Below are 13,066 nucleotides of genomic sequence, written 5' to 3' on the forward strand. Positions count from 1 at the left end.
TTCTATTTGTTGTTGTTGTGTTTTTTTATTTTTTTATTTTTTTTTGCTATGCTTTTGGACTGTATAGTGCAGTTGACCAAAAATGTTTAATTCGCCAAACTGAACTCTCTCTACAAGCCTGAGTTTGACACTTCCCATTCCTGTGCTACCTTTGTCAGTAAGTAGCTAGTAGAATACTTTCCATTTTGGGACAAAAAAGTATTTGTACATTATCTACCCTCAAACTCTGGGGTACCACAAATACAATTGTCAGTCTTTCTGGTATCTTGTATATTTGCACTTCCTATAGTTCAATAACTAACTGTTGCAGAAGCTTTTCTGCTGACTTCGGGTTCCTACTAAATACCCATTTACTTTGTTTTAATTCAAAGCAGAGCTTTATTAATAGCAAAGTGCCGCAAACATAGCTCTGCTCAGACAGATACTGTTTGATAATTTTTCTTAATATCATATTCATACAGTTAAAAAATGAAGCAGTATTATTGTTAAAGTATTATTTTGTGTTCTTATCTTTATTACCCCCATAAAGATTTAAATTGTAGAAATGCACACCCTAAAACCGTATAGTTTTCAGATGATCTTCATTTACCATTTATTATAGAAATATACAGTACTGTGCAAAAGTTTTAGGCAGGTGTGAAAAAATGCTGTAAACAAAGAATGCTTTCAGAAATATAAATTATGATTATTGTTATCAATTTACTAAATGCAAAGTAAGCGAACAAAAGAAAAATCTAAATCAAATCAATATTTGGTGTTACTACCTTTTGCCTTCAAACCAGCATCAATTCTTATAGGTACACTTGCACAAAGTCAGGGATTTTGTAGGATTCTAGTCGGGTGTATGATCAACCAATTATACCAAACAGGTGCTTAATGATCATCAATGTCACACGTAGGTTGAAACACAGTCATTAACTGAAACAGAAACAGCTGTGTAGGAGGCTTAAAACTGGGTGAGGAACAGCCAAACTCTGCTACCAAGGTGAGGTTGTGGAAGACCGTTTCATGTCATGGCAAGATTGAGCACAGTGACAAGACACAAGTTAGTTATACTGCATCAGCAAGGTCTCTCCCAGACAAAGATTTCAAAGCAGACTGGGGTTTCAAGATGTGCTGTTCAAGCTCTTTTGAAGAAGCACAAAGAAACAGGCAACGTAGAGGATCGTAGACGCAGTGGTCGGCCAAGGAAACTTAGTGCAGCAGATGAAAGACACATCAAGCTTATTACCATTTGAAATCGGAAGATGTCCAGCAGTGCCATCAGCTCAGAACTTGGAGAAACCAGTGGGACCCAGGTACACCCATCTACTGTCCGGAGAAGTCTGGCCAGAAGTGGTCTTCATGGAAGAGTTGCAGCCAAAAAGCCATACCTCCGACGTGGAAACAAGGCCAAGCGACTCAAGTATGCACGAAAACGTAAGAACTGGGGTGCAGAAAAATGGCAGCAGGTGCTCTGGACTGATGAGTCAAAATTTGAAATATTTAGCTGTAGCAGAAGGCAGTTTGTTCGTAGATGGCTGGAGAGCGGTACAATAATGAGTGTCTGCAGGCAACAGTGAAGCATGGTGGAGGTTCCTTGAACGTTTGGGGCTACATTTCTGCAAATGGAGTTGGAGATTTGGTTAGGATTAATGGTGTTCTCAATGCTGAGAAATACAGGCAGATACTTATCCATCATGCAATACCATCAGGGAGGCGTATGATTGGCCCCAAATTTATTCTGCAGTAGGACAACGACCCCAAACATACAGCCAAAGTCATTAAGAACTATCTTCAGCGTAAAGAAGAACAAGATGTCCTGGAAGTGATGGTATGGCCCCCACAGAGCCCTGATCTCAACATGGAGTGTGTCTGGGATTACATGAAGAGACAGAAGGATGTGAGGAAGCCTACATCCACAGAAGATCTGTGGTTAGTTCTCCAAGATGTTTGGAACAACCTACCAGCCGAGTTCCTTCAAAAACTGTGTGCAAGTGTACCTAGAAGAATTGATGCTGTTTTGAAGGCAAAGGGTGGTCACACCAAATATTGATTTGATTTAGATTTCTCTTTTGTTTATTCACTGCAGTTTGTTGTTTGATGAAAATAAATGATTAACACTTCCATTTTTGAAAGCATTCTTTGTTTACAGCATATTTTCACACCTGCCTAAAACTTTTGCACATGTTAAATAGGTATATTAAAAAATACTAAAATTATATAATAGGTCTATCTGAATATACATAAGACTATCTCGACCAATGCCATGACAGATAACTGAAGAACATTGTCATAACTGTTTCTGACTATTCAATTTTGACAATGACGTGCTCCATTTGTGCTGTCAACTTTCTCATGAATTATGGCAATAATTAGTAAAAAGATAGATAGATTGATTTATTGCTGCTTCGGACGCAATGTTTATGAAGTTAGACTATGGGGATAAAATGTTGCTTAAAAGGTCTAATAAAGCTTCTTATTCAGAACAAGCTGTTTTTTTAACCATTAAATGTGGACTTCTTTTGCCTTAACCTAGGTTGAAAATATCATATAGAAGTGTCAATTTCATATCTGGTCATTCATCTTAATCTAATTCCACCAACAAAAAGACTCTCCTAGTGGCTGGCACCGACTGAGCTTAAAGCTTCACTTTTTTCACAGTACTTTTTTTTTTTTTTTCCCCTCTCTTTAACTTCAACTGTTTATTCTGTTGCATAATTTCATTAGAGTTTAGTAAAGACAAATGTACATTTAATAATAATAGGATGTGGAACCTTAAGCAAGGTGAGCAGTTAGTTATGCAAAAATATCAGTTAAAACTGGTAGGTGTGATTGTTTTTATGAACATGGTATTAATATTTATTCCTGTGTGTCTTAATTCACTTCTAGGTTTCCTAGTGTTTGTAAACCTGTATACCATTAAAAATGGAGCCATCGCCCTTCAGGAAATTCTTGACAGCATTCAACCAAAGTAAGCTTAATAGAAATTGTCCATCTATTAATTTTCATATTTTAGCTCATTTGCATTGGACTTGTTTACCTAGTCTTTCTAGGTTTATGTGGGTATGATTTCAATCCCAAATAAATGCTGTTTAGTGAACTGTTAACTCTTAGACCTGGATGTGTGCATTGCGTCCTGTAGTAGTCTAGCTTTCTATTCAGTGCTGATCAATTTTTCCTTGCATAATTTTGTGCTAACATCACAATGTGCTATGCAGTGTTTATTGTTACTGGATTTTTTTTTTTTTTTTTTTTTATAACTGGAGCAAACTGTCATGGTAAAATGTGCAGAATCCTCATAAGTTGACTACCACTTTTACTAAGGCATGTAATTGGCTGTCTTCACTTGCTTTTGGCCAAAAAGCCAAGGTTTATTGTCAGTAGCAACATTTTTACTCGCATCATTCTAAATTGTCTGCATGTGAGAGTAGGGGTGTGTGTAAGAGTGCATTGGCATAAACTGACACCCTGCCCAGGGTTGGTCCCAGCCATGTGCCCAATGATTTCAGGATGGGCAAGTGGCTTTCCATAATGCTAAACTGGATAAGCAGTGAAAAACAAATGACTACAGTGGGGGTTTTGAACTAAGAAATAAAATCATTACAGTGTCATGAAACAGACGCCTTTTGAACTATTTATCGTCTCAAAGTAATTTCAGTTTGATTCAGTGTAATCAGAATTTAAACCTCTGTAGTGCAGAGTTGTCTAAAGTGTGTGTGTGTGGTTTTTTTTTTTTTTAAGAAGCCTTTAAGGAAAGGATGGAAATGGTGTTTCTCAAAATTAAAAGGAAAATCAAAAGCTTATCTGAACCATCAGTAACCAGAGGAAGTAAAACTACATCTATTTAAAACAACAAAAAGGCAAATAAAGAATTATGGCCAATTGCCTTTTAAAGAAGGCATAATACAGATCCTTTTAATCCTTATACTCAACACCAGCATTGGTGTCATGTTATTAAAAACTCTAGTCCAACAAATTTGGTTAGTATACCCTCTGCAGTATTTAAATCGGATCATCCCAGCTATCACACTGTGAAAGTCTTCCTCAGAGAAACAAATGCTGAAGACTCATATGTGAAAGTGACAGCTTTATCCATTCTGCGAATTAGACTGAGTTGTGATACAACTGAACAATGTAAAAGTTAACATATCCAAGACATGGCACTCATTTCAGTAAATGTACTTGTTACAGTGAGAGCATCAAAGGTATTCCACCGTAACTCATCAAGGCTGATTTTGAAAGTCTCTCCTACTACTTTTTTTCAGATGCACAATTTGCTAATTCTTCCTGTCCATGTGGCTGCTTCTTAATGTGAAGAATAACTTTCTGGCACATTTTTGGAAAAATGTATCCTTACCCACCTTCATTGCATCTGTTCACTGAAGAAGATGAATTCTAATTTGGGCAATTACACGTATCCAGCAGTCACTTGCACTAATGTTCTTGTGCTCCTCTTTAAGCAAAACAAATTAGCCATTTCTGAGATCTCCAGCTGAAGAGATGCTTCATGTGGGGAAGGAAGTGGCCTTTTCACATTATCAGACATAGAGAAGAACCATTACAGAAACAGGAGAATTTCATTTTTGAAACTCAGAATCCTCTATCAATCTTTCTATCAACACATGCTTCGGGGAATTCACTTACATTTTATCTATGTTGTTGCACTTATGTAAAGTTTAACCAGTGTTTCTCCCATTACCTGAAATGAAGCATGTCTTTAACAAAGTAGAAAATTTGTTAACTAAAATTCAACAGAGAAATAAAATGTCTGTATGGAGTTTGCGTGTACAGATTACTGCTTTTACAACTGGGTATTGGAAGTGTGTTATTAGGCTGCCAAAATATTTTATTCCCAAATGTGTTGTGGAATAAAGTACATTCGCCCAGTTTTCGGTGTCACTGAGCTATCTAGGTGAATAGGATGCCATTCCTTTGCAGGTCTTAACCATGTACACATACCAAAGCAGAAATAAGATTCAACAGGGATGATGCTGGATCGAGTAGCAGAAATCATGTTTAATTATTCAAGTGTATTTATTACACACTTAATTATGACATTTGGTCCCTATTGCTCTTGTTTTGTCAAAGAGAAACAAAATGAAGTATAGCAATAAACAATAGGTTAACACTAGAATCCCTGAAGCCTACGAAAATGTTCATAATACTGGACCTCCTTAAATTTCCCCGCTCCTCGTCATCAGCATTTTTGTTTTGCAAATGTCAGTCACAGTCACAGCACAAGCAGCCTGCTGTCCCATCCCCCACCGGGGCAGCTGAAGTCAGACACAAAATTCTCAAACCTTAAGTCTTTTTATCTGGGAGTGAGGTGTCTGGAATTGTATAAGGTAAATAATATATCATTATTTGGAATACATACATTTCATGTGTGTTCCACGTCTACAATGATCTGTGTGAATGTAGGATGACAGGAAATGTGAGGCAAAACATATTGAACACACATCTAAAACTTGTTATTGTAGTAATTGACAAAAAGTTGACATGAAGTGTATAATCTGTGAAGATTGAAGTCCAAATATCACTTTCACAAAAGGAATAACAAAACAAGTGTGCCTTTATTCAAGGATATAACTGAAAAAAAAGAAATAGTTTGATTTACATGTTGAAGTGTGTAAAAAAACTAAAGCCCAACTATCAATCGATAGGAAGTAGACACGTCCGTTTGTTAGTTACAAAGGTAAGGACTACTGCCTCATAATCAAGAGGTTGTGGGGTTTGATCCAGAGTCATCCTTGTATTTACCATTTTAAGTAGCAAGATGCTGTTATTGTTACTGTTACAGTATATAATAAAAATATACATTTGATTTGAGTCTGTAACAGCCAGTGTAAATTTATAGTACTTGTAAAGTTAGCACTGAAATGATAAAAGCAGACACACAGATACAGCTCAGTCATTTCTTCTTTGTGTCTTCTTGAGCAAACAGACATTGCAGTTCCTATGGTGGATGTTAATTTTCCTCACACACGGACAGTCGCATCAACATGTCATTGAACGATTTTTTATTCAAGAATCAAGAATAAAACTGAATAAAAAAAAAAAGTTGTGAGGAAAAGTAACATCTTTAACAAGTACAATAAATTTACACAGGAGGTTACTGCCTTGTATCAAATGTATGTTTTGGTTATATGATGGTAATAATAATATCAGCGCACTACTCAAAGCACTAAATACAGAGGAGATATGGGATTTGAACCTATTACTCGCTATTGCTAAATGGTAGCTTATCCACTGCGCCATCTGTGCAGATCTGTGACAGAGCAGCGTTACTACTCTGACAACTAGTTGAAAATGAAACAAGCAAATACGTTTGTAAATGTCTTTTACTTTGTACCAGCTGATAGTTGAGCTTCAGCAACATGTCAGTTGAGCAATTTCTTTTTCTTTGGTTTTATTCTTGAATAAAAGCATACTTGTTTTGTTGGACCTTTTGTGAAAGTGTTTCTTGGATATTTGGGCTTCAGTCTACACACATCCTAAAATTAAAATTGTCATTGTTCCTATAACATGAAAATATTTTCTGTTTTAGCCATGTGTTCAGCATTTCTTGCCTCACATTTCCACTGTCATTCTATATTTACACAGATCGTTGTGGACACGGAACACACATGAAATGTAGGTATTTCAAATTACGGCATTTCATTACCTATATAATTCCTTACAAACACATTGCTAGATAAACACTTCAACACAGACTTGAACTATGAGAATTGCATTAGGGTGAGGCCTTAATCTGAATGAACGGGTAGCAGGCTGCGTTCTGTTAAACCACACATTTGCAAAAGAAAAGCGGGCTATTAGCACAGTGAAAAGGAGCTACAAGTTTCTTGGCGTGTCAGGAAAAGAGATCAGGGACAACGAAAAAAATCTTTAGCTTCAGGGATTCTAGTGTTAAAGGGTGTGTTGCATAACATTAAAATCGGTTATAAAAACCTCAATTCTAAGGCAGTAAACCGCTAACGCTAAACTAGCACAAAGATGTTCATAGTAATGTAATGCACAAGAAAAACAGCCACACGTCAAGACCTTCTAGGATCAACATTGGTATGCTTCTGTACTAGCGTATTATGTGGAGCTTATAAACCAGCATAAATAATAAATTGAAAGGAAAGCCCGTTGTCATTTTTGATACAAGTCATGACTAAGCCATAATGGAACAGAAAGAACCACAATTTTTTTTTTAATAGCTGATGGCGATACAATTTTTCAGAATGTTATAAGAGAACATCTGAGGATGAGGATGTTTTTATATTTTTTTTTTGTTGTTAGACATTTAGTCAAACCCACTGTGTAATGATGTAGTACTAATTTTAGGCTTTTAGACCAATGCAGACTCAAATTTTTTTTAGCATTAGCTTTGAATCAATCCGCTTTAAATCACCTTTATAATGTTACCCAATACCACTCTTTGTGATTTCCTGTGATATGGGGTGGTTCTGCAATCTTACACACAATAAACCCCCATCTCACCCCTTCTTGTGCCTTCTAACTCTATCCCCACATGGCAACTTCAAGCACATTAGACTATAAATCATTCATCGCATCAGTGCTAGCATCAGTCCTTTTAAATGACACTGACTTGTATTGCCAGTCATATTGTGTAATCTTACATTCTGATGAAGGCAAACTCCTCAGAAGTGACAGTGGAGCATCACACAGGTATAATATTTATTGAATGTGCAATAGATGTTTGCATAGAAATGTACTGTATAGTCTGGTAATTGTGTAGTATGTCCTTTGATATAATTTTTAATTTCTCGCAGATGCACTTCATGTTGCTACTGAATAATTGTTTTAAATGTTTGAAATATGGAGTTCACAAACTGGTTCATTTGCAGTCATACTGGACAATTCAAAGTAATCTTTTCAAGCTTGGATAAGACCATTGGTGTTTAATGCACAAGTTCAAAACTATAATGTACTTGGGCATCAGTTTGCTATAGATTTGCACACAGCGCATTTTGCTTTCTAGATGTTGCACTCATTTTAAATTTTTTTTAGTGTTTCTCAGATAGGGCTGGGTGGTGTTAATGTTTTTATGAATCAATTCAATTCAGACTCGCAAGGTCCCAAATAGATTTGATTCTCTATTTGATTCAGTATCGATTTCATTGGGGGTATTTTATTTACCATACCACTTTGGCTTGGATAGGAAGGGATTCTCAGAGAACTAACTGTAAATTATACAAGGAACATTGTAACCTGGTACATTGTTAAAAATATTAATATATGTTGTAAGAATTGACCCCAATGCAGCTGCATTAATTAATTTTTTATTTAACATGGGATACACGTTAAATAAAATGGGTACAGTGAAGTGACTACGATATAAACGACCACATAAAAATGTAAGCAACCAACAAGCAGAAACTAAAAAATAGTTTCTTCTTTGACAATAGTATAAGAAAACAAGTTTTGTAAAACCTCAGAAGTGGACACTGTATACTGTAAAGTCCATGATGCTAAGCTCCTTCATGACTACTGTCTCACTTCTATGAGACTAAGATTTTTCTACAAGAAAAAGAGCTGATCTAAATGTGGAGTGAGGCAGCTCCTTTGTGCAGTAACAATATCACCAGCAGTTGAGAAAACCCTCTCAGAAGTGACACTGGTTACTGGGATACAAAGATAGCACTTTGCTTGACGAGCCCAAAGCGGATACTTACATGCATGCACCCTCCACCAGGTCAGAGAGTGGAATAGGTTGTACCTTCCTGTATCTGTTGCAGGGGTTTTCCGTGATAACGTAGCTTTTGGTGCGTATGATGGCCCAAGGAGAACCATTCTTTTGACCTCTTTGGTGGAGTAGGTACATCATCCGCTTCAAAGGGTCCAAGGGAATTGTCTTCCTACTGTACATTCATAGTCTTCTCACCTCCATCACCATCAGATGCTTGCTGTTGACAATATTTAGGATTAAACTTAATTGGAAAATCAATTTGGAATTCAGTTGTTTTAATATTGCTAATTCAAAGGAAAAGATTTAGAATTTGTTCCTGTACATTACAGTATTTGAATATAATCAGTTATTTCTATTCCTATAACTTACATTAAATGCCTCCATTTGCTCTAGACTAACAGCTTCAGTCATTTGTCTAGAGAATATCTCATCACAGGCCTCATCAGACAAGAATAGAATGGCCTTGAAATGAGAAACTAATGCTGGCGCTACATACAGCTTGTCCTTCAGGACAGCATATAAAGAGATTCAACATATTCATATTTAAATCCATTTAACTTATAACAACTATTGTGCCATATTATACTGTTACATAGCTTATATAAAACTATACTGTTATTCCCTATTATACTTTTATTACATACCTTAAAACTGTCATACTGTATTATACTATTAAACTATCACAAATGAAACTGCTTACAGTTACTTGCACACTATAAGCGCACATACCTTGAATTTAAGTGGTTATATACAGAAGTCTTAAAGTCCTTAATCATTGTGGAGACACGTGGAGCACTGCTCATCTTCTCCATTAGCTGTGCTTGCAGTAGTACAATGATAGAGTTGGGGACTTCAGACATTACCAGTGTTGCTGTCTTTAGTTGCTTAACACTAGAATTACCAGAGCCTACGAAAAAACTCGTAGATCTGGCCCACTTTATATCCGTTCGCACCTCTCCCTCAGCGTCTTTTGTCCTATAAATGTGCCAATTAAGACAAGCAGCAAGAAGCCTGCTATTCCATCCCCCACCACCGCAGACCGTGCACAAACTTCTCCCAGCTCATGCCTTGATTTGATTATTTGGGAGTGAAGTTTTATTCAATAAAACTGAATAAAAAAATAAAATGACGGTGAGATACAAAGGAGACAGATTCACCAGCGTTTGTGTGTCAGCTTTTATCCCTCCAGATCAGAGAATGTCCAGTTCCATTGCCTCAAAACACCACTCACATCTACAGTTACTCCATTTCCAATAAAAATTAACAGCGTCAGATCCCTAGAGTGGTAGTATGTATCATGATCGTGACTGAGAGAATAAAAGTGAAAAAAACGGTAACTTTTACAAGTCCTATAAATGTACACCGTCTGGTACAGACGCAAACCAAATGTATGTGCGTACTGTATAATATTAACAATAAGAGCAACACACTACTGAAAATGGCAAATATAGGAGGCAGGCGGGATTGAACCGGGGACTTTTGATTACAAGTCAGCAAATCTTACCGCTACGCCACTGAAGCTGTTGTATCGTCCTTGAACCTTTTGTGAAAGTGTTTATTTGATCTTTGGACTTCAGGCTTCACACATTCTGTAGTTTATGCCAACATTTTGTCATTTACTACTAAAATATGAAAAACGTTTCTGTTTTAACAATGTGTTTACACAGATTATTGTAGAAACGGAACACACATGAAATGCATGTGTTCCAAATATCGATCTATGATTTCCACTCTAAAACTCCAGCACTTCACTCCCAGATAATCAATCAAGGCATGAGTTGGGAGATGTTTGTGCACATTCTGCGGCGGTGGGGGATGGAATAGCAGGCTGCTCGTCTTACGGATTTAAGGTGGGCCGGATCTGCGAGTTTTTTCGTAGGCTCTGGTAATTCTAGTGTTAAACAACCTGGTTGAAAACTCCACTACCGTCAGTCCTCAACACCTCCATTCTTGCACAGGTATGTCATCTGGACCAACAGCCTTTCCATTCTTCATCCTCTTCTTTCTTGCCATTACTTTCTCCTTCCTAATCCATTGAACTTCCTGATTCACTATTACCAATCAACCAACATACATCAGCCTGTCAAAGTACTTTTTCCATCTGCACAACACACCCTCCTCAGGAGCTTGTGAGTTTGTTTCAATCTTTATCCTTTATCACCCTAACCTGCTGCACATCTTTCCCAGCTCAGTCCCTCTGTCTAGCCAACCGGTTACAGGTCTTTTTCTCCTTCCTTAGTGTCCAGCCTCTCATACAACTCATCATACGCCTTTTTTTTTTTTTTTTTTAATATCCTTCGCTACCTCTCCACCTTGTGCCTTATTTCCTTGTACTCTTGTTTACTTCCTGCATCTCTCTGACTATCCCATTTCTTCTTTGCCATTCTCTTCCTCTGTATACTTTCCTGTACTTCCCCATTCCACCGCCAGGATTACTTTTCTTCCTTTCTCTTTCCAGCTGTCACGTCAAACACACTTCCTGCTGTCACCCTTACTACTTCTGCTGTAGTTGTCCAGGTGTCTGGTAACTCGTCACTGCCACCCAGTGCCTGTTTTACCTCCTCCCTAATCTCAGCCTTGCAGTCTTCCTTTTTCAACTTCATCCTACAGACCACCATCCTATGCTGCCTAACTACACTTTCCGCTGCTACCACTTTGCAGTCTTTAATCTCCTTCAGATTGACTCCTCTGCCTAGGATATAATCTACCTGTGTGCATCCTTCTCCACTCTTGTACGTAACCCTATGTTCCTCCCTTTTGTTAAAATTCATACAGTGCATCTGGAAAGTATTCACAGCGCATCACTTATTCCACATTTTGTTATGTTACAGCCTTATTCCAAAATGGATTAAATTCATTTTTTCCTCCCGAATTCTACACACAACACCCTATAATGACAACATGAATAAAGTTTACTTGAGGTTTTTGCAAATTTATTAAAAATAAAAAAAACTGAGAAATCACATGTACATAAGTATTCACAGCCTTTGCTCAATACTTTGTCGATGCACCCTTTGGCAGCAATTACAGCCTCAAGTCTTTTTGACTATGATGCCACAAGCTTGGCACACCTATCCTTGGCCAGTTTTCGCCCATTCCTCTTTGCAGCACCTCTCAAGCTCCATCAGGTTGGATGGGAAGCGTCGGTGCACAGCCATTTTAAAATCTCTCCAGAGATGTTCAATCGGATTCAAGTCTGGGCTCTGGCTGGGCCACTCAAGGACATTCACGGAGTTGTCTTGAAGCCACTCCTTTGATATCTTGGCTGTGTGCTTAGGGTCGTTGTCTTGCTGAAAGATGAACCGTCGCCCCAGTCTGAGGTCAAGAGCGCTCTGGAGCAGGTTTTCATCCAGGATGTCTCTGTACATTGCTGCAGTCATCTTTCCCTTTATCCTGACTAGTCTCCCAGTTCCTGCCGCTGAAAAAACATCCCTACAGCATGATGCTGCCACCACCATGCTTCACTGTAGGAATGGTGCCAAGTTTCCTCCAAACGTGATGCCTGGCATTCACACCAAAGAGTTCAATCTTGGCCTCATCAGACCAGAGAATTTTCTTTCTCATGGTCTGAGAGTCCTTCAGGTGCCTTTTGGCAAACTTTGAGCAGGCTGCCATGTGCCTTTTACTAAGGAGTGGCTTTCGTCTGGCCACTCTACCATACAGGCCTGATTGGTGGATTGCTGCAGAGATGGTTGTCCTTCTGGAAGGTTGTCCTCTCTCCACAGAGGACCTCTGGAGCTCTGACAGACTGACCATCAAGTTCTTTGTCACCTCCCTGACTAAGGCCCTTCTCCCCCGATTGCTCAGTTTAGATGGCCGGCCAGCTCTAGGAAGTGTCCTGGTGGTTTCGAACTTCTTCCACTTACGGATGATGGAGGCCACTGTGCTCATTTGGACCTTCAAAGCAGCAGAAATTTTTCTATAACCTTCCCCAGATTTGTGCCTCGAGACAATCCTGTCTCGGAGGTCTACAGACAATTCCTTTGACTTCATGCTTGGTTTGTGCTCTGACATGAACTGTCAACTGTGGGACCTTACATAGACAGATGTGTGCCTTTCCAAATCATGTCCAATCAACTGAATTTACCACAGGTGGAATCTAATTAAGCTGCAGAAACATCTCAAGGATGATCAGGGGAAACAGGATGCAACTGAGCTCAATTTTGAGCTTCATGGCAAAGGCTGTGAATACGTATGTACGTGTGCTTTCTCAATTTTTTTTATTTTTAATAAATTTGCAAAAATCTCAAGTAAACTTTCTTCACATTGTCATTATGGGGTGTTGTGTGTAGAATTCTGAGGAAAAAAATGAATTTAATCCATTTTGGAATAAGGCTGTAACATAACAAAATGTGGAAAAAGTGATGCACTGTGAATACTTTCCGG

At 38.1% G+C, this 13,066-nt stretch overlaps 1 protein-coding gene across 1 annotated transcript in view; it reads left to right on the top strand.

The window, feature by feature from the left end:
- cse1l (CSE1 chromosome segregation 1-like (yeast)) overlaps positions 1 to 13,066 on the top strand; it is a 267,035-nt gene that overhangs the window by 228,312 nt on the left and 25,657 nt on the right. Inside the window, exon 22 of the mRNA XM_051932995.1 lies at positions 2,872 to 2,953. Within this exon, the coding sequence (XP_051788955.1) occupies positions 2,872 to 2,953 (82 nt within the window). The remainder of the gene's footprint in view (positions 1 to 2,871; positions 2,954 to 13,066) is intronic.

Source organism: Erpetoichthys calabaricus, chromosome 10, assembly GCF_900747795.2.
Source record: "Erpetoichthys calabaricus chromosome 10, fErpCal1.3, whole genome shotgun sequence".
Classification (NCBI taxonomy): Eukaryota; Metazoa; Chordata; class Cladistia; order Polypteriformes; family Polypteridae; genus Erpetoichthys; species Erpetoichthys calabaricus.